The 23,574-nt window shown below is 39.9% G+C and overlaps 1 protein-coding gene across 5 annotated transcripts in view; it reads right to left on the reverse strand.

Moving 5' to 3' along the window:
- PHACTR2 (phosphatase and actin regulator 2) overlaps positions 1-23,574 on the reverse strand; it is a 108,549-nt gene that overhangs the window by 63,070 nt on the left and 21,905 nt on the right. For 4 of the 5 annotated variants that reach the window (XM_084889324.1, XM_084889323.1, XM_084889327.1 and 1 more), the window contains exon 2: positions 15,175-15,342. The exons of the other annotated variant lie outside the window; for it this stretch is intronic. In XM_084889324.1, coding sequence (XP_084745450.1) covers positions 15,175-15,342 — 168 coding nt within the window. The remainder of the gene's footprint in view (positions 1-15,174; positions 15,343-23,574) is intronic. 5 annotated transcript variants of the gene reach the window in all.

Raw genomic sequence — 23,574 nt, forward strand, 5'->3', positions numbered from 1 at the left:
TACAGCACCACCGCTCCTTTAAGCATGTTTTCAGAAAAGGCCTTGCTTATCAGAGTTCACTTGCCCTCTAGAAGAACCCATCTCGCCCTGGGACAGGATGGAGGCCTCAGATTCTAGGCAGCTCAACACATTTAAACTTAAAGTGCAGCATGGATTAAACAAACAGTATCGTATTTTCTAGACCGCACAGGAAGCAAGGGAGTCTCCATTTAGAAAAGAGATTTTATGGGTTATATTTATCTGTGAAAGGTGGGCCCTGACGGTGAGGCCATTCGTTGTACAGCTGGCTATTTTAAACCAGTGATGGAAGGTTTCAATATTTATGAAACCACTAATTTCAATCGTGACAAATATACAAAAAGCTAACACTATGATCATTCTTTCCCATGAATGGGTTTTACCCCTAAGAATGATAAATGCCCCATAAATAAATCGGTAGGCCATAATGCTCCTTTCTATCCACCCATACGTAGAAAGATTCAATCAAGAAAAAAAACTCATTCTACTGGGAGGCAAAGAATGAAGAAGACTATTAGTCTCCTTCATATTTAATGCATAGAGGGGAAATGTGTTTTAATACTATCTAATACCATATTTAGGAGAACGGAATAAAAGAAATTAAAAAGTATGTATGATAAAATTATTGTATATTATTTCTCTATTCACAATCTCGAACATTCATTGATCTGATTAGGGTCAGTGATAAAATGCACCGGGACAAATGGCTGAATTAAACACAATCCCCACCTGCCTCCTCTTTGTGTCAGTGATGCCTCCACAGTGACCTTTAAAAACATTGCTGCCATACAGAGCAGACAGTAAGGGTTACTCAGGTTCATTATCCATTCATGAGGGAACAGGCCCCCACCCTGTCCATTAAAATTGGTGAAATATTCATTTTGTCTATTTTGGGTTTTCAAGATTTCTTGAGGCACTTAAGCAGCTCTCAATGATATGAACACGAAGAATTTAAAATATGTATCATCTATCCTTTATGCACCTTCCTCCCCAATTCCAGTATTTACCAAATCAGAAACATCCACATGCAAACCACCTCATGTATGGGATGGGATAAGCCTCATCAAAAGTCTCTCATTAATTTATTCATTCTACAAATAATTATTGAATGTCTAACATAAGCCAGGTACTATTTATTCTTGTTGCTTTGGAATTGTTATCAGTGAAAAATAAAAATATCCCTATTCTCCTGGAATTTATAATCTAATAAGAAGGGGAACCAGATAATAAGCAATAAACATAATTTGTAACTGTGAGATGGTAAAATGTACTATGGAAAAAAAAAAAGAAAGTAAGGCAGGACAGCTACACAATGGAATACTATGCTGTGGTAAAAAAGAAGGGACCCTTACCATTTGCAACAACATGGATGGACCTGGAGAGCATTATGCTAAGTGAAATAAGCCAGTGAGAGAAAGATAAATATCACATGATCTCACTCATATGTGGGATATAGTGATCAACATAAGCTGATGAGCAAAAATGGATCCAGAGACAAGGTGGCATTGAGCAGACCATCCAACCTCGGGGAGAAGGCAGGGGAGAGGGGTGGTTAGAGAGAAAAAAAAAGGACTTGTATGCATGCATATTAGCATAACCAATAGACACAGTCACTGGGGCGATGGGGGCTTGCTTTGGGGGTGGGAGTAGGGGGGGAGGGGGTATCAATCGGGAAAAATGGAGACATGTAATACTTTAAACAATAAATAAATAAAAAAGTATTTCACTAATTCATTCATTCTACAAATATTAATAGTTACTGAATGCCTAACATAAATCAGGTACTACTTATTCTTATTGCTTTGGGATTGTTATCAGAGAGGAATAAAAAAAATCCCAATTCTCATGGAATTTATAATTTAGTAGGAAGGGGACCCAGATAATAAACAATAGACATAATTTATAACTGTGACATGATAAAATGTACTATGGGGGGGGGGGGGAAGTAAGGCAGTACAGCTACACAATGGAACACTATGCTGCTGTAAAAAAAGAAGGAATTCTTACCATTGGCAACAGCATGGATGGAACTAGAGAGCATTATGCTAAGTGAAATAAGCCAGTCAGAGAAAGATAAACATCACATAATCTCACTTATTTGTGGGATAGAATGAACAACATAAACAAAAACAGATCCAGAGACAGAGAAGCACAGATCAGACCATCCAACCTCAGAGGGAGGAGGGGGTGGGGATGGGATGGTAAGAGAGCAACCAAAGGACTTATATGTATGCATATAAGCATAACCCATGGACACAGACACCAGGGGGGTGAGGGCATGTGCTGGGGGTGGGAACAGCCGGGAAGAGGTCTATGGGGAAAAGGAGACCCACGTAATACTTTAAAAAATAAAGAATTGGAGCGGGGAGGGGGGAGGGGGAAGTAAGGCGAAAAAGAGGAACCAAGAGTTGCAGGGGCCCTACTTTGTACCCACCAGGGTGGCAATAATAAAAAAGACAAATAATAACAAATGTTGCCCAGAGTGGAGAGAAATCGGAACCCTCACACACTGTTGGTGGGAATGCAAAAATCATGCAGCTGCTTTGGAAAACGGTCTTGGCAGTTCCCCAAAATGTTAAACACTGAATTACCACGTGACCCAACAATGCCATTTCTAGGTATATAACCAAGAGAAGTGAAAACATGTGTCCACACAAAAACTTGCACGCAAAGGTTCATAGCAGCATTATTCATAACAGCCAGAAGTAGAAACAACTCGAATGTCCATCAACAGGTAGATAGATAAAGTGTGGTACATTCACACAAGAGGATATTATTCAACAACAAAAATGAATGTGCATACTGATGCATGGTACATGAACGAACCTTGAAAATATACCCAATGAAAGGAGACAGTCACAAAAGACCAAGTATTTACTATATGATTCAACTTACATGAAACAGAGAATATAGGTAAACCTCCAGAGACAGAAAATGGAACTGGGGCTCTGGGGGAGGAAATTAGGAGTGATGGCTAATGGGATGGAGTCTCTTTTTAGGATGATGAAAATGTTTCAAGCTGATACTGGTAATAGTTGCATAGTTGTGAATAATACTTAGAACCACTGATTGACACCTATTAAGTGGGTGAATTGTATGGCATATAAATGACATCTCAACCAACCTGTTAAAAAAAAAAAAAAAAAAAGAGTGCTGGAGGAGAGAGAGGGTGATCAAGTTACACCTAAAAACAACACCACCATACAGGAAAGGCAGGAGTGTACGGGAGAAAGCACACATGCTCCCAGACTCAGGTCAGAGCGATGGGGCTTGATGCCAGGAGGCTGAGCTTGGTTCCCGGGCAGGAGTGTGGTGGCCACGCTCCCTGCTGGGGGTGCTGCTGCCTCTGGAACAGCTGCTGCTGAACACATGCTGAAGGCTCCTTTCCCTCACGAAGGCCTAACGTAGGTCTTTTGTAAAAGCGAAGTGATGTAAAGCGAGTGTTTGCAAAGTGGAAGATACCTGTATGTGCATACAATGAAATGTTTTGCAGTCTAAAAAAATGAAGAAAATGCTTTTTTCTTATGCTTCATCATGAATGCACATTGAGGACATTATACTAAGTGAAATAAAACAGTCATAAGAGGACAACTACTAGACAACTCCACTTATATGAAGTGTCCAACACAGTCAGTTTCATAGATGTAGAAAGTTGAATGGTAATTCTACTAGGGATTGGGGGGACGGGACAAAGGGGAGTTGTCTGATAGGTACGGTGTTTCAGTTCTGTAGGATGAGAAAGGTTTGGAGAGCTTCACAACAATGTATATATACTTTACACTACTAAATGGTACGTTACAAAATGGCTAAGATAGTAAATCTTAAGATATGTGGTTTTTACCACAATTAAAAAAAATACTCATGACAAATATTAAGTGCTGACAAGGATGCACAGCAACTGGAACTTTCTGTATTGCCAGTAGAAATGCAAAGCTCTGGAAAATAGTTTGGTAGATGCTTCTAAGGTTAAACATGCATTGAATCGATGGCCCCAAAATCTCACTCCTCTATATTTTCCCAAGAGAAACGAAAATTTTCGTTCACACAAAAACCTTTACCTGAATGTTTATAGCAGTTCTATTCATAATTACCCCAAGCTGGAAACCACCCATATGTCCTTCAACAGGTGAGTGGATAAATAAAATAGGGCACACCCATGTCACAGAATATACCTAACAACCAAAAGGAATGACTGAGACCTGCAGCAACCTGCATGAATCCCAGAGGGGCTGTGCTGAGTGAAAGAAGCCAGTCTCCAATGATTTCATGCTGAAAGATTCCAATTTTTATGACATTATTATTACTATTATTATTATTATTATTATTATTATTATTTTGCAACAACACGACGATAGTGAAGAAGAACAAAGCAGTGGTTGCTGGAGGTTAGGAGAGGGGTTGGTGGGTGGAGAGGAGGTAGGGTGTGAGCACAAGGGAGATTTGGTGAGTGATGGAACTGCGATATATCCTGATTACAATGGTGGTTACACAAATGTATACATATATTAAAATTTATAAAACTGGACACACACACACAGAAAAAATATCAGAGTAATGAATGACCAAGAAAATGACCACTTTTAAGAAAGTCATGATTACAAATGCGGTGACAGAGTGAACTAGTTAGTGGTCCCTTTGTATATCTGCCTCCCCCATAAGCCAACTACAGCTATACCTAAGGAAATCTCAGGAGTCCACCATTAGAGCGGTCAGGAAGAATAAATACATCTTCCATAGGCTCAATGGCCATGGCCACAGTCCCAAAGAAAGGCAAGAAAAAGTTTTGGGGGGAAAAAACCGCAAAAACAAAACCGTGTTTTCTGCAAGGACTAAGGTGTGAATAGCAAACACAAACTGGTCCTCGGTGAAAAAGCTCAATCCTAGGGGCCTGGTTTGCTGGGGAAGTCTGCAGGAAGTGTTCCCGGAGAGGCTGCAGGTAACCTTGGGAGAGCTCAGGTCTGCGCTGGGCAGAACCCATCCCAGTGCTCTCTCAGCGGTAACCTCTGCTTTCCTGCTTTGGAGAGAAAGCACCCACAGGCGAGCCACAAATATAAGCCAGTTTTCACACACAGGTTAAAGGAGTTGAGAAGGTTAAAAAGTTGTTCCTTTGCTGGGGTCTGGAAAAGGTGAACGGTTTCCAGAAGGAATGGGAAAATAATACAGTTAAAGGAAGTTACAAAGAGCAACGTTTTGATGAAAAAAAGAGAAATCAAGACTACCGGAAAGAGGTTGACAGGAGGCAAAAGTTCACACAAAAAAGCGGGGAGCAGGCTGATGCCCTGTGTGGACAGGGCGCTGGGCAGCAGGCAAGAGAGGCAGATAAGAAGAGTGGTACCCAGATACACCGAAGCACAGGCAGAGGACAAGGCTCAGAGCCTGGAACGCCCCCTTTGCTATGGGATCCCTGTACACAGAACAGCCCCGGGCTCATGGTGGGCGATCAGTGAACATTTGCTCTGTGAGTGAGAACAAGGAGGACTCTTCAGAACTGGCAACAAAGGCCAATCTGTGGTCACGACGGAGCTCTGACCCATGTGTGTGACCGGTGGGTCTCATCAGAAGGAATGCTGTCTTCTTGTCATGTGCTTCTTAGGACGTGAAGAAGGACACGCCAGGACGTCTTATTTCTAAACCAGGAAACACTGTCTTCCCTAGAAGCTATCAGACAGTCCAGCTTGTCAGATGTCCTGAGTAGGAAACAGAAAGGCATGGAAGGCCAGGGGTTTTCTTGGGTGGACCAAGAAAGTGAAGAGCTGTTTGAATTGATAGTGTCTGATTTTCTGGACCATAACATTTGAACAATAATGATCATCTGTCTGTCAGGACATGTGTATAATAATGATCAGTCTGTCTGTCTAGTCTCTGAAACTAGAAACAATTGGCTGGCAAAGCTGACTGGATTGGCCTATTGAAAAGAATCTTGAAGTTGAATGAGGGAGGGAGGGTAAAGCACCAAGGAAATAGAATAAAACCAGGAGGACAGTAGCTAGGACAGAACAAACAGCAGTGGAAACTTCTGGTACTTTCAGACAAATAGTATCTAACAAGAGTGGGCAGAATATGAATGGGTGCAGGGACAGAAGAGCAACAGAAGCACTCTGAGATGTCAACACAAGAAAGTAACTCCTTTGAGATGTGGTAGGGCAGGATGCCTGACAACTCAACAGAGACAGATCAGATACAAAGGGGAGGTCTAATGTTGGGCGGGGGCAGGCCCATTAGGACACCATCAGGAAGGCACATGCCTTCAGGAAAAGACAGAACTGAGGGTGACACATGCCTGGGAATATGTAGAAGTGGGTAACCAGAAAGAAAATACAACATGTTGTTATAGGGGGAAAACAAACCACTCAGGAGGATCTGGGTGACATCATTCTACATATGGGACATTAAATGAGCAGAAATGCAATATAAACCATCCGCAGGGGAACTGTCACTTCCCTGGACACTTATAAGACACTTAGTTCCTACTGATACATTCTTATCATTTTCCTAACAAGATGAATGCCTAGTCTGGATGTGATTCTAAGTAGTAACAATGTGGTTGGTTAAGTGTAATAATAAGAATTTTGGGGCAAGTCGCCATGTTATGTTAGCATTAAAAATAGCCATGAGCCAGGGACCTCATGAGGCTTCCTCATCACTGTCTCCAGTACACACTGCATGAAGCCTGGTGTTCAATAAAAGCTCACAGAATAATCTGGACAACTTAGTATGGCCCCACGGTGAGAAAGTGAACTGAAAATAGATCAAGGGCGTGAAAGAAGGTTAGGAAAGGTGGGAAGGGTCATCATGACACAATGTGATGAGGAGATATATATGCATTAGTACCAGTGGCTAGTTAGAGAAATGGAAGAGAATTGGTTTCAGGCAAATGTAAGAAAACTTCCCCAGTAATGAGGCTAGGAACTGGCAGCTCAGGAAGAAGCTGGGGGACCACTGATAGCCAGTGTAGCTGGAGACCGTGATTGCTGCCCTGGAGACAGATTCAGATGACTGACAAGGTCCTTTACAACCTTAATTGAAAACTCAAAAAGTGGTTTACTATAGTCACAATAAATAGTGTTTGACTTTATATGGATAGGTCTTAATAGTATCAGGCTTCAGGTGCACTGTGGATTAAACTCAATTTTGTAAATTAATTTGAGCACATTCCCATCACTCCAGATACTCTAACCAAGCAGTATTGGGACCACCACTGGCATGGAAGTGAGGCAATAATGCATTATCATTTCATCTCACAAACGCATCCTTCGTAGGACTTGATGCTTGGATCCACCAAAAAAGACCACCAGCAAATGAGGGATTGCAAACCTGGGCTCATTGGAGCTGGCTTTCTGATGGACTGATTCCTGAATTTAAACTGAATAAAGGAAGCCGAACAAAATGTTTACATTGCAGAGTTAAATCCCTTCCCTTGATTTCCACTCCTCCTTTAGTAGAATTGTATAGAGTGAAATCGCGTGATTTGTCAGGAGCCATGCAAAAGTAGCAAAAGTAGGTTTACAGTTATGAGTACAGGAAACAATTTATTCTTGTATTAATACTTATTAATTTCTGTATTATCATCATTGCATTGCCCACCCCTGTACCTATTAGAATTAACAATCATGAGGTGCCTGAATGCGGGGAATTTTCATTGTTAAAGTGTTGAATAGAGAAAAGTTTATAATGAACTACACTCACAGTGTGTGAATACCATTATTAGACAGAAGGAAAGGCATGTCATTATTTAATAGGATTTCTGTGGGTGCTTTTCTTTCCCTCCTCTTTGCTCCAATGTTGCTCCCTCCTGATAAAGTTTCCCTGACAACTATTTTATTTGTTTTTGTTTTAATCCTTACTCAAGGATATTTTCCCATTGATTTTTAACGAGAGTGAACAGGGAGGGAAAGACAGAGAGAATTATTTATATGAAAGAAACACATCGATTGGTAGCCTCCTGTACGAGCCCTAACCAGAGCTCGGGTGGGGAAGGAGCCTGCAACCTAGGTACATGCCCTTGACTGGAGTTAAACCCGGGATCTTTTAGGCCGTAGGCCAAGGCTCTATCCACTGAGCCAAACTGATTAGGGCTCTCTGACGACTATTTTAAACTGAAACTTCCTTCCCACATTCCCTATTTCTTGCTTTATTTTTTCTCTTCTCCTGTTCTAATAGACTCTCTTACTGGGTTTACTTTCTGTAAACCCCTGCTAGCAAGTAAGCTCCAGGAGGAAGGGTAGTTCCTCTCCTCCGTTTGCTGTTGTATCGCTTGTAACAGTGCCTGGCATGTACTAGGTATCTGAGAGGACCAGTGAGTGCTGTGTACCATGTAAGCTCTATGTGTGGTTATGGCTGGTTAGGTGTCTTCTCTCACTATTCAAATTGGGAAAAGGGAGACATTTTCTCTTCCTCCAAAATGGTGCGAGGGTGAACGATATCTGAAAGTACTTCCATCTTCGCAGTGGACCGAGATAAAGTAAAAAACGATGTCACTTATTAATGCAACTAGACTCGTCCTTAACAAACATCATTCTGGCAAATCCTCTAATTTTGCCCTCCTTTTTAGGTATAGAAAATCATCCTTAGCAGCAACATTACACCTCTATGGCTACAGAGAATACTATCTTACTAAGACCAAACATATTTTTTATCATTTTTGCCAGTCATTTTTTTTTATTTATACACTGTGAAAATCAAGCTAGTCAAGAACCAAAATAATTTCTGAGACCAAATCCTTCGTATGGCAAAAACTAGTATAAGATGCAAACCAGTGTATTAGATTCATCTTTCAATGAGCAAGTCTTATTGATCTGACTATGAAGTTATCTTCAAGGGATGCAACATGGCGTGGTAGTCCAAAGTATTGACTATGATGCCAAATTGCTTGGGTTAAAATACTGACTTTGCTTCCTATCCGGTGTGTTTCCTTAGGCAAGTGATTTGAATTTCCTTAGTGTCCTTGTGAATAAAAGTGGAATAAAAGTAGCACTTAAACTTCATAAATTTTGATGATTAAATGAGTTAATGTGAATAAAGTTCTTGGAGCAGGAACTGACACATAAGCATTCAAAAAACATTAGCCATTGTTATCATTAGGAAATGCTGAGTATCTTTGGTAAATTAAATTTTTTACCAGATGGCTCTCTACAAGTTACTCTGATGAATAGAAAGCTGGTAACTTGCAACACTGTTATCTAAAAATCTAGACTGGCATTTCTTCCCCATTTTTGACAAAACAAATAAAAGTCACAATTTTAATAAAGAGAAGTTGCCTTGGGTTTCTTTAGGAGTATAACTTACTTTCAAAATAGGGTCAAAAGATAGAAAGAATTTTTCCTAATTATTTTATTGGCCTCTTAATAGCTGTATATGGTTGTAATTATGAGTACAGATGTTTTTGATTGGTATTTTAAATTACTATTTGCAGTATGGTTTCTAAGTCTTCAAGTTCTTTTATGAAATCCTAAAGTACCCAAGTGCTCTATTTTTAGTTACAGAGGATAGGAAATAAATAAGCAATTCAAGGCACAAGTAAGTGTGCATACCAGGTACAAATTATTGCATAAGGCTCCTGAAGTGGGGCAAAGCTGAGTGAGATATTCTCTGCCCTTAAATACTTTACATACTAAGTTAGGAGCAGACACATAAACTAGAAAAGAAGTGAAAATATACTTGTCATAACAGCAGTGCAAGCAAAGGAGAGGAGGTTCCTACCAAACTGGTGCAGAATCAAGGCCAATAGCTTCAGAAAGAAGAGACATGTATGACCCTTGTGTAGGTGGTAGCCTTTCACCAGCTGTAGCTGGGGAAGGAGGTGCTCAGAGAAAGAGGGAAGAGCAAGAAGAATGACCTGGGGACAAGAAAGCTTAGGGCATGCTCAGTGACCTTGAAGTTTAAGGCCACAACTAATAAAGATAGGAAAGGTCAGTTTGGTTTACTCTGAGGAGGCTGAGGAATCTGAAATTCACTTAGGAACCGATGTGGGGGCAGTCACACTTTCTGAGTCAGATGGGACAGAACCCAGTTCCATCTGCAGGAGATTCCCTCATGGTAGTATCAGAGTGATCTGGAGGGAAGAGGGGAGAGCTGGGTGCTCTGCCTCCCTATTTCCCCAAATCTACAACAGCCTCTGCTCTCTCCTCCCTCTCAGGTCTTAGGCTGTGTCATTCTAGCAACAGGAGCTCCGACACCTGAGGTTCGGGGTCTGAGGAAGCTACTCCCAAGGACCCATTCTGTGTTCCACCTTGTACAGTGAGTTTCTGTCCTGAAGCCTTTGGTAACTTACTAACCTCGATACCAGCTCTATCCCCTAATTCCATAAAAACAAAACATAACCAAGAATGGAGGCCCTAGTTAAGTCTGTTTCCTTATACCCAGCCCCCTCTGCCCATGAATACTACCACTTATGTACAAGACGTGCCTGGATTTCCCAGTCTCACTCACCTGGATGCTCTGTTATTCTACCCTACCTGGTGGAACATGTGTCGTTTTGGTGTGGGGAACCCACTGTTCTACTTGTCTGGCCTGAGACTTGGAAAAGTGCTGTCTTGCTTACTCTGGGGTAAGGCCGTGGCATCCTGAACCTTCACCAGCTAGTCAGGTTTCCTTCGTGAGCTTCCTGCCAGAACCCAGCCTCTCCCTGCCTTCTCTAGCACTCCACAGCTTTCTACAGCTAGTACAGCCAATAGCTAAGTACAACAAAGTGGCTGCAATCACTGAGATAGAGGGTGATGAGGACAGGAAAGACTATGGGGATTGAGAAGAAAGGATCATCTAAGTAAGAGGAAATAAATAAATGCTTTTAAGAACTAACCAAATGGGAAGATGGTAACAGGCAGGAAAGAGTCAAAGAACTCCATGGTTCTAAGTCCGGATGCCAAACAAAGCCACATCGCAATGCCTAGGACAGCTGGGGCTGGCAAGGGATCTGTTTGGGTTTGGAACATGTTTGTAGACCGTGCTTTTTTACTCCCTCATCCCTCACCCCCTGTGCTCAGTCATAGCATTTTCCAGCACCTTACCTCTCTATGGTGAAAGCTCCATGAGAGAGGCAACCTTGCTGGCTCATTTGCTGTAGAATACTCGGCTGTGGGACAATGGCTGGCGGGCACAACATTTTCAATGTAGATACATGCAGACCATATGAATGGATTCTGTGTTAACATGCTGCCAATCGAATGCTTGGGTAAAAGTGTCCTTGGAACCTGGGTTTAAGAGATGTGGGTACTGAGAAGAGAGGATATGATGAGGAAGGACACTTTAAAAGAACAAGAAAGGCTAAGACACATAGCAAACTCCCCTCAAAGATTTAGGGGAGATGAGAATGAGAAGAGAGGGGGCAAAAGAGAGCAAGAAAAATCAAAGACAACTAAGACACTGACACCTCTTGGAAATCAAGGAAGAACTAATCAGCAATAGCAAATGTTGAGGTTGAAATGGATGAAAATGAGAGAGTAGTACTAAATTCATGATTAGGAGGCTTGGAGTAATCTCAGTGGAGTGCTAGATGCTAAGGCGACTGCTGTGGGAAGAAGAACGAAGGTATAAAGAGAAAGTGGGAGCAGCAGGTACAGGTTAGGTTTTTAAGACACTTGGGCTTGATGGTAGCACTCTATGCAGAAGTTAGAGGCACAACTGTGTTTAGACGGGGGTTTGTATTCTCAGCTTTGGATGTGTGTTTGTATAGGGAGATGAAAACATATTGAAATATCCAGAGAAAGGGACCTTAGTCTACCTCACACCCCCAAAAGACAGAACAGGAACAAATAATTATGTAGGGAAAAAAGTGTAAGTAACGTCCCAGTGATAGGAAAGGGATAGAAGCTAGAGATTGGGTTGTACCACACCTAAGAAGGGCCCTGTCACTCAAGAAAAGAAAAGTAGCCCTAACTGGTTTGGCTCAGTGGATATAGTGTCGGCCTGTGGACTGAAAAGTCCTAGGTTTGATTCTGGTCAAGGGCATGTACCTTGGTTGCGGGCACATCCTCAAAGGTGGTGTGCAGTAGGCAATTGATTGATGTTTCTCTCTCATCGATGTTTGTAACTCTCTATCCTCCCTTCCTCTCTGTAATAAAGCTATAAAATATATTTAATTAAAAAAAAAAGTAAAAGAGTAACTGGAAAGGGGCCATGCTTTTGCCCTAGGACCTGACAGCCCACAGACCAGCCCAAATAGAGGTGAAGATACAGGTAGCTTTTCTAATTTAAAGCAAGGTCGGAGACCTGAAAGTCGGGGCACAGACTCATTCTGCCCTACAGGACAAGCTGACTATCACCGCAGGTCGAGAACAGAACTCTTCTTACCTCTTTGCATCACAGTGAATGTATGATTACAATGGCATTCATTACAATGACATTAATAAATCAGCAATGCATCCCATTTACTACCTATTAAAATTTCCTACAGCAGAAATCCAGACTAAGAAAGGTGGTATTAATCACAGCGTAGTGGGACACAGAAAGATTCATGTCTATGCAATTATAAAGCCAGGAGTTTCGGAGAAGGAAAAACACAGAAGAATTACTTTTCTTGGAAAGAATTCATCTTCCTTCATATCCCAAGACATTGTGGCTGTTGCCTAAGGTGTACTTTATAGTTTTCCAGATAGCACATGACTTTGGTCATATCCAGACAGCCAGATTTCTGTTTCTAAGATAATTTATTAAAAGAAGAAAATATTTTTCTCTTGGTTACTTCCAACCACATCGATTTTCCTCTGTGTGTGACCTCTTCCCTCAATGGGAAAGAAACACGACCTACCATTTTGTGCTGCCCTTCATTCTAGGCCTTACTTACACATTCCACAAAGCTCAGCAGGAATTTAAGCCTTAAACTAAACAGACGTTTAAGGTGATGATAAAATACTTTATAATTGGACACTTGATAACCTCTTATAAAATTCCAGTAAAGCATTAGCCATAGTGTGGGTTTACAAAGAAATCGAGCAAGTCAATGTAGGAAGCAGATTTACAAAGAAATGTTAACACATCCATGTGGCTTGTTTATATTTTGTCACAATTTTTAGGGGGGAAAACCCAAATGAGGAATCTAATAACTTTTTCAGATTTTTAATGTATTTTGGTAGTCCTTGGAACTAGAAATATAGTATCCACCAAGAACTTCTTGGAGCTAAACTTATATAAAATCCTATATCAATTTGAGAAGGAAAAAGAGAATACGAAGATGGCCAGGCTATCTTCAGTAAATAGGGGATAACAAAATAATACTTGAGTGTTTAAAATTACTTTTCCTGAATATTCAGAGTTGGTGGGAATACGTGATAGCCTCCCTCCTGTTAAAATAACTAAAAAGAGGTGACCAGGCAAGATGAAGAGGCATTTTGTTGAGGCTGTCTTTAGAAGTTAGCAGCCCAAATTCAGGTAAAGAGCAAGAGAGACAACTGAAGAGGAGTCCATCCTGTCTTCCCAGTTCTCCTTAATGCTACTGTTTAAGAGACTGACGCCCATCTTGAGTAGCCATTATAACGAGAAGAGCCAGATTCTCCCAATGCTTAGGGAACCGAGAAGGGAGGCACTTCAGAAGGCCAGTGTAGTTCCAGTCACAATTGAAGAACAAGGAAGAATAGGGTGCCCAGAAAGGGGTTGGAAGGAGTCAAGGACCGACAACAGAATCTGGAATTGAAAGCACCTTAGAATACAACTCATTCAACTCTGATTTGACTTATCAAGGTCACACAGCACCTTGGTGGCAAGGATACTACTGTAACTCTGAGGTCCTCACTCAGCACAGCACTGTCCATCACTTCTTACTGCCTCTTAATCCAAGAAGCCTAAAGGAACTGAACAGGATTCAATAGACAAGTTATCATTATTTCCCTCTCAGCCAAGTTTCTTTTCTTTTTTAAAATATATAATTGTATTGATTTCAGAGAGGGAGAGAAATCATCAGTGATGACGGAGAATCATTGATCGGCTGTCTCCTGCACTCCCCCTACTGGAATCGAACCCAGGACTCTTTAGTCTGAAGGCCGATGATAAGAATCATAAACCCCATGGACCCATCACAGCTTAAACAATTACCAACTTATGGCCAATCTTCTTTCATCTATACTCACTCCTTTTCCAGTGTTATTTGGAAACAAATTCTAGGTATACTATTCTAATTTATTTTAAGTTATTAAATGCTCAAAGATATTATATAGCTGCAAATACATCAGAGACCCTTTTTTTAGGAAGCTCTGTGGTATTTTTTTAAAATCTTATTTCACAGCTCCAAAAGGAAAGGCCAGCTCTTATCTTGGCACTGGCCAGTAAGACAGGCTCTATGACCCTGTACACACACTGATGATATTAGACTGTGGTGCAATGAGGAATTTTGATGAAGTGACTGTTTTGGACAATCAGCATGGAAAAAGCTGAACTTAAATGAAGATATATTAACAAAATACCACTGATACTGGACACTTGTTTAAGTTGGGCTTAAATCTGGCTTGAGATTTATATCGAGCTTCCTCCATGAGTCCATCTGAAGGGTACTAAATGTTTAATTCTTAAGGTTTAAAAATCCACAACATAAACTAATGATAAAAAAAAAGAGAACTTTCACGCCAATGGGGTTATTATTCCCCTAGGACAGAGACTAATCCTAAAGACATGATAGAAATATAATATTAAGCAGTAAATATAGCAATATTTTTCTTTTATACAGCCATTCAAATTTTGCCCACAGAACAAATATATTTTTTAAAAAGACATTAAAAAATTTTTTTTTAAGTTAACAGATAGGATTATGCCACTGGAACGAAAATAGATAGATATACAATTGAGTCGGAGTGTGTGTGTGTGTGTGTGTGTGTGTGTGTGTGTGTGTGTGTGTATGTGTGTTTATATTTTGTCACAATTTTGTCACATGGACTGGATACTTGCAGCTACCATGCTGGCAAATTACATTTCCACTCCTAATTTTCCATTTGACTCCCCCCTCCCTACACATCAGTTTTCATGTGAATTTACAACTATATAGTCACAAGACTATCTAAGAAAGCCAAAATGATTAGAAAAAAAAAAGGCTAGTCAGAATTCAAAGTTGTTTCATCCTTAAATGAAATAATTTCACTTTAAATATGATTTTTTTTTTCCCTGCAAGCCTCAATTTTTTACCTTTTGTTGAATTTAACAATTGCTCTTCTAACAAAGTTATGATATTCCTACCTGCTGAGGTTTCTCTGAATTTGTCACTGGTCTTCTTTTTCCTCCATTTCCAAGGCTTAAAGATTTTGCCGATGGTGGAGAGCTTCCCTTTCCTCTTGAAGGGAGGTGTTTGGGAGCCTGCTGCAGGGCCATCGGAGTTGGCTATGGAAGCTTTGTCCAATCCGTCAACTGCATGAAGAAACGCAAGGCAGGGGAAAGCCGTCATGCCAGCGGGAAGAACATCACCCATTCCTTCCTGCCCCGTTACAGCAAGCATGCCCACTTTACTTGGAATCTCAGATAAAGTCTACTTTGCCCATTTCCCAACTGGCTGAACTCCCCTGACATCAATCGGTATAAATAAATCAGAAATTATAGTCCCCTTAGATAATCATTTTGTGGATGCAGAGAAGCAAGGGGCTTAGTTAATAGGTAGGGCCAGACCAAGTGTGGGTCTTTGAAACAGCTGAATCAATGTGCAACCGCTACATCAATACTTCGTGCAAAATAGAGCATCCTAAATATTTCTGAAACCGGATGTTTCCCCATAGGCTAGTTTGGCATTCTCAGTTACAGTTTCTCCTTCACAAAGTAAAATTTAGAGCCCAGAGGCTAAATTCTAGTTTTCACAATGCTAAAACTACCTTTTGCTTCTATTACAAAAGAAGTTTTCAGCCTCAAAGAAAACAACAATAAATGTGGGAAATGTGGGCACTGTGAGTGATAGAACCTATCTTTACGTGCCTGGGTCATGTTATCAACCACAAGGAAGGTACAAAACCTATGCTGCTTTGCACTATGTTCAAAGCAGAAGAAAGACAGTGATGACATCTTACCCCAACTATCACATTTTAATGGCAAAAAACTAGAATGAACCTCTATTGGATAACAGAATGTTATTTCTGCAGTGAAATAGCACTTAGCAATTTTTTAAAAAAGAGCAACCTGAACGCATCTCAAAAACATTGTGCTGGGGGAAAAGCAACACACAGAAAGTGTACACTGTGTGGTTCTATTTATATGACGTTCTAAAGAAGACAAAATAAACTTATGGCCATCCCCCCCCCCCAAAAAAAAAAAAAGGAAGGGAGAGAGCGAAGGAAAGAGGGAAGCAGAACAATAATCACTTCTTGGGAGTGAGGTGGTGGTGAGAAGTGAGAAGAGGTGTGAAGAACTTCTTGGGGTGATGGAAATGATCTCAATAAGGGATGGATTATACAAAACCCATCAGATGGCAATTATGATATTGTGCATAACACTTTATGTAAAATTTACCTTTAAAAAAACCCATAAGTAATGAACAACATAAACTGATGAACAAAAATAGAGCTAGAGGGGGAAAACTATATTTTAGATTATAATAGAAGTAATCCTATTATTTGTAGATTTTTAATATTTCCCACAACATTTGTGATTTCATACTATGATAGTACAGTTTTAGTAATATTATTATACTTAAAATCCCTTTTTGTTCTTGAAATTTTAATGTTTATTGCATGTAATATTGTTATATTTAAGATCATGTTTCTTGAATAAAAAACAAAACCCCTAAGTAGTAAAGTCCAATTAATAATATTCAAGCTGATGTATTTATGGATGAAGTATACTGATGTCCACTAAAAATAATAAATGGATGGAAAGATGGAATGGATAAATACAGGGTGGGGCAAAAGTAGGTTTACAGTTGGTAGTACTTGAAACAGTTTATTCTTGTTATTATTATATCATTTTCCATATGAACAATTATAAACCTACTTTTGCTCCATCCTGTACACAATAAAGTTAAATTAGGAAAATGTTATGTTCAACCTAAGTGGTGGATAGGTGGTGGTTCAGCTGTTTCATTTTCAGAACATTTCAGAACAAAATATTGAGAAAAACAAATCAATAAAACAAAAAAAATGGAATGGCAAGGACTTCTGCTTGCAGGAAGATGGAGCAGATTCATTTTTTTCTATTTCTTCTGCTAACTACACGTAAAAACTCCGAGTGTCACATATAAAGCCAGCATAGGAAGACTCTGCAAGGTGAAGAGGGAGTAGACCAGTTTGGGACCTCAGGACCTAAGAAACAACATGGAAGTGAGATTCCGGGGTTTTCTTTCTTTCCTCATGTACTAGTTTACCAGACTTGTCGTTGAAGCAGTCACCAGTAGCCTTAGACTAAAAAGGCCTCAACAGCCCTGACCGGTTTGGCTCAGTGGAAAGAGCATCGGCCTGCAGACTGAAGGGTCCCAGGTTTAATTCCGGTCCAGGGCATTTACCTTGGTTGCAGGCACATCCCCAGTAAGGGGTGTGCAGGAGGCAGCTGATTGATGTTTCTCTCTCATCGATGTTTCTCACTCTCTATCCCTCTCCCTTCCTCTCTCAAAAAAAAAATCAATAAAATATATTTTTAAAAAGTAAAATAATAAAAAAAAAAATTAAAAAGGCTTCAACAAAAGCCAAAGGAGCAGGCAAGGAACAGCCTAGCAAGACCGAAAACTTTTAAACAATAACTGCTCTACTGCTCACCACAGAAGAAACAGACCATCCATGGCAGCCAAGGCTGAATGGAGAGACTAGACTGCTACCCTCATGAATCTCAAAAGGGGAACCTGGACTTCCAACCATCCTAGGCAGTAACGAGGTATCTCTCTTCCTCCCTTCACCCAATATTGGGGCAGTATCCAGCCATTGCCCAAAGGAAACACCATTCCCACCCATTGTGGTGTCAGTGGCGACCACGTGGGGATCTGAAAATCTCACTGTGCCCAACAATAACAAGGAGTGACCACCACCCCATTTCCACCACCAGGTACCAGCAGAGGACAAGTGAGGAACCTGGAATTTTCCCTCCACCAGGCAGTAATGCGGTAGCACCTCTTGCTTCCTATGCTGGAGCAGTCAGACAAAGCCGTCTAAACAAAAGTTTCAACAAAATTTAGAGTCACATCACATAATACAAAAATGTCTACATTTCAATAAAAAAGTTACTTGACAAACCAAGAAGCAGGAAAATCTTAGAATGAATTTTTAAAAAAAAGATAATTAGTACATGTCAATGTCTATATCCTTAAAAGTATTCCTTTCAAACAAAAAAAAAAGAATGATAAATTCCATTCTCACTGGTGAAGTCTACTCTAATTTCAGGTAGAAATGTAACTTCTTCTATGTATGGCTGCTAACTTATTTTACCTTGCCCATGTTGGCCATAGTGCAACATAGTGCAATAGAGAGAGAGAGAGAGAGAGAGAGAGAGAGAGAGAGAGAGAGAGAGAGAGAGGGAGGGAGGGAGGGAGGGAGGGAGGGAGGGAGGGAGGGAGGGAGGGAGGGAGGGAGGGAGGGAGAGAGAGAATAGGCTGATTTTAAAGCCAAACCAGAGTGAAGAAGTAAAATCCTTGTTTATTTCACTCTCACTCCTGTCCAACTGCCTTCCTTAAATGAGGGGGAAACCCAGGGAGGAACTAAGTGTATGGTACTTCTTTTTCACTGAGATTTTATGCTGAAGGGCTCAATTCTGAATAATTTAAATGTTGTGAAATATAAAAGGGCTGACTATTACAAACACAGGAAGTTAAGTTTTCATCCCAAATTCATCTCTGTAGCTAGAGACACACATCCTAGTTCTCATTTTCTCTCAACCCACAAATCCAATTCTACTCCATAAAAATTCTGTTTTGCCCAGGCCAGGTGGCTCAGGTGGTTGGAGGGTCATTCCATACACCAAAAAGTTGTGGGTTCGATTCCTGGTCAGGCACACACGTAGATTTTGGGTTCAATCCTGGGTTGTGGCACTTATGGGAGGTAACCAATTGATATTCTCTCTCCCTCTCTCTCTCTCTCTCTCTCTCTCTCTCTTGTTTTTCTTAAAGCAATAAAAACATATCCTCGAGTGAGGATTGAAAAAAAATTTGGTTTGGACTGGAACAACTTAAGAATAGTATTTTTTTTTCTTCCTGAAAACAAAAGTAAACAAACAAAAGAAAATCAAATAATTCCCTAGATGCCAGATGGGGAGATTGAGTGAGGTAGTTGATAAGTGAGAAATGAAAGCCTTAATGCTAAATCCATCACTGTATAAGAAATTAACAGCCATTATCTTCCTTCATTATGCATTTGCAATTCTAGACTTTATCTGTACTCTGGAAACAGCTTGGGCCAGTGCCAATGGCCACAGCAACACACACACACATACTCTCACACAAAGTTTCCTGAGTGAATGGATCCCCCTGTAATTTTATAATTGGGCTATTATAGTAAACCACACTTGCAATTAGAAACCATGTGTTGGCAACGTTGGCCAAATTGCCATTGTACTTCTCTTACACCATGACCATGAAGGGGACTGTTACCTGCTTTGGAGTAATATAAATAGGACACTAACTCTCTTCTTTCCTGCAAACACCTGGGATACTGCCAGTGCCATAGATAATTCTATAATCTTTCTTTTTTATGAATTTACCATTACAATTAGCTTGAAACTTTTTAAAAATGTTTCACAAGTATAGGGAATCTTGTATTACATGTAGAGAACAAATTGCCAGGTTAATCCCAGATGAACATGTCCTGACAGCTTTCATGTTCCATTTTTACCCACTTCCATGTTATCAAGAGTAATCCATCATTCATCAGAACTTTCCTTTTCACACTTGAGATCAACACTTCAAAACATTTCAAATATCATTTAAATATTTAAAATATTTTGCATATAGTCATTCATTGTTAAATGCAGTAATTTTATTTTTTAAAATATGTTTTTATTGATTTGAGGGGGAGAGAGATAGAAAAATCAATGATAGAGAAATATTGATCAGCTGGGATCTACAACCCAAACATATTCCCTGATCAGGAATTAAACGGGTGACCTCTTGGTGCATGGGTCAGTGCTCAACCACTGAGACACATCAGCTGAACTTTAAATGACACAGCTCAGTCTATTTTCTCACCAAAATAAGCTCACACCCAACAGGAATTCCCTACACCACCAACTGCTAAAAATTCAGACGTTTTATTTTTCATTTAAACAGAAATTTATCACGTAAGCAGTTCCATTGCACATGTGACCACAGATGCTAGGGAATTACCATATAAAATAAAGTGTAGGTTTGGATAGTCTTCCCTCTGAGATCTGAGAACTGATTGACATGGATTCTTAGAAAAATTAAATCTAATAAAAAAGTTTGTAGAATTTTTATAATATTGGGTAGTTATGTGGCAATTTAAGACATTTATTTTAGATTTTTCTCAACACATAATTATTTCAACCACTGAGGAAGTGAGATAAATGTGGTAGAGTACTCCAATTCACAAGTTTTGTAGGTAAAAGATCACTTGGAAATTAAAAAAAAATACACACAAAAAACAACTCAATAACTCCTGGTACTGATTCTGTATAGACTGACAGCCACTTTGTGCCAAAGCAGGCGGCAAAGATTGTCTCACCTTTCCTCTAAATATCCTAAATACCTAAAGGATAATGATAATACATTTTTTGAAGCCCAATAGTAACAAAAAAAATTAGAGAGAAATCATGTGCTTAAAAAAAATACTTTGACAATACTCTGCTGTACTAAGTATATACTTCTAATAGTACTCATAATGATTTTGTTGTACTACAGAAAAATATACAGGTTAAAGGGCATTGTATACAAACACCTGATATTTTAAAATCAAGAACTTGAAGGGGGGAAAAAAACACACACAAAAAAAAATAACAAGCAAAACAAACTTTATTTCCTTAAAATATTGTTTCTAGGCTACTTATGCCTTTGTACTTTCTTATGATTACATAATATTATCACTGCATTTTAATTTGCATTAGAGTTTTTGCTTCCATTATCATTCTGCCACTTGTCCCTTTAAAGGCCATAGAACATATGGCAAAGAAGCATTAGAACAGTGCTTAGGGAAAATATACCTCTATTTCTTTTTTTTTCTTTTTTCTTTTCTTTTTTTTTTTACAGAGAGGAAGGGAGAGAGAAAGAGAGCCAGAAACGTCGATGAGAGAGAAACATCGACCAGCTGCCTCCTGCACACCCCCTTCCGGGGATGTGCCTGCAACCAAGGTACATGCCCTTGACCAGAATCGAACCCGGGACCCTTCAGTCCGCAGACTGACGCTCTACCACTGAGCCAAACCGGTTTCGGCATAGTACCTCTATTTCTTATCCTACGTGAGTCTGCTCTCTAAACTGACACAGGGACTTAGGAAATTTGTTGTTATGAACATGAGCATATATACAATTCTGGGCACAAAACCAAGTGGACAAAAAGGTCAGAGTGAACTGATTCTATGAGCCATCGCAGAAGGGACTAATGGTTTATAAGGAAGTCCGGTGGTTATCTTTGTGTTGTCTGAAGGAGATGCTTACTCTCTTGCTAATAAGTGTTTACATCGGGTTAGATCAAATTTCTTCCTTTTGAGGGGGTAAGATGAATGACTAGTCAACTTCATAGTTTCTTTCAAGTGACAGAAGTGACAGAAATTGGCAAATTTGGAGGCAAGTTATAAGAACTGTCTTCCTCTAAAGAGACCAAAATTCCTTTACTCTATTATAGCAACATTTCTCACATTCTATTCTTTTTCTTTAATTTCTTGTTTACATTCTGTCCTTTCTACTCTTGCTGGATTTTAAGAAGATGATGGCTAAATAATTGTAAAAATATTTTTAGCCATGACTTTTACTTTAATGCGGATTATTTTTTAAAGGAACTATCAGCTGATGAAAAGAAATTTTTCTCTGTGCCAACTAAGGTCGTTTCTAACTCTAAAATTATATTCTCAGAGTTTTAGGCAGCGGTAGGTACATTTATACATAGAAAGTTGAAAAAAATTCTCCAATTCCTTTCACTGGAGGCTGCTATCAGAGCCACGACTGAGTGCTCACAGCACTCACAGGGGTGTCACTGCTTCCAAGTCCTCTGAACATACATGTATATATACTGAGCCAAATGTACACATTCTATCTATCAGCTATCTAACATCTATCTATCTATTTATTTATCTATCTATCTATCTATCTATCTATCTATCTATCTATCATCTATCTATCATCATCTCTTTGTTTATTTGGCCAAAGAAAAGTTCACTGTGACATCTCCCATTCTAATCCAGTACCACAGGGCTCACTCTGGCTTCCCCTCTTGCTTGTCTGTAACCTTTCTTTCCAAGAGTGGGAAAGCTGGCTCCCAACATTCACTGTCCATCTGTCCCATTCCCGTATATATGTATAGCGGTTTCTGACTTGCTATCTCATACCCCCAGTCATGACACATGTTCAAAGACAGGATTTTGTAAGTTTGTTTTTTTACCTTTTTCCATAAATAGGTATTGTCTTTTATGAGCACTGCACTGTGATGAGAACATTTTCTTGGAATTACTTTAAAAGGTCAACCACCCTTGGTTTGTCCATGTTCAGGGCATTCCATTCTTGATTTGCACTGGAAAGGTTACTCATCTTTGTGATCCCAGTTCAGGTCTCCCTCTCCCTGTGAAATGTTCCCGAGCCCCCCACTCAAGAGTTACTGCTCTCTTCTGGAATGCTCTGCTTTCGCCTTTGCTCCGGGGCTGGCATTACTGACCACCATCGTGTTTGCTGCCCCCGCCTATGCCGTGAGCTCTGGAAGGGCAAGAATCCTGTCTGCCATTGCCCTGGATCTTACAGGGTGAGTCACAGCACCAAGTTAAGGCACTGGGTGAGGGGCCCATCTCTGGAGCAGACAGACCTGATATCTGGTCCAGGCTCTGCCCCCTATGGCATGCCACTCTTTACTCAGTTATATAATTTAACCAATAAATATTTATTTCCTCTTTCTCTATAAGAATACACACACACACCATCCATATTGAGATCTAATTCATTTCCAGGCCCATCCTTCTGCTTCTTCCCATCCCATCTGTTCCCTCCAATAACCTCTGTTACAACTTCCATCACTGTTAACTTCTTGTATGTGTTCTTGAACTTCAACTTAGTGTACTTCTACAGCAATTCTTTTGTTTGTCTCCTCTCACTGAATGCTAGGTATGCGAAATTCATCTAAATACGTGCGCGTTTCAAATAGCAGCTACCTAGTTACAAAATGAGAAATATGTTATCTTAGCAAGATTTCAGATGACAGAGTCTTTGAAAATGATAAGCTTTATAGACATCTCTCTCTCTCTTTTTTTTTTTTTTAGAAAGGCTATCATTACCACTTTCTTCACCTGGAAAATGTAAATAATATCTCCTTTCCTTTAGTAGGTTTCTGGGAGAGCTAATCTACCTTTCTGTCATCTTATGTGGTTGCCCTGAAGCCATGCTAAATTAGAAGCGAGATTAAAGGTGGATAAGTCAGTTAGGAAAAGCTAAGAACCATATGATTTCACTCATGTGTGGGATATGAAACTGAAACTCATGAACATAAACAGCAGTGTGGTGGTTACCCAGTGGGAAGGGGATCC

Source organism: Pipistrellus hanaki, assembly GCF_964339955.1.
Source record: "Pipistrellus hanaki genome assembly, chromosome: 7".
In the NCBI taxonomy this organism is placed as follows: domain Eukaryota; kingdom Metazoa; phylum Chordata; class Mammalia; order Chiroptera; family Vespertilionidae; genus Pipistrellus; species Pipistrellus hanaki.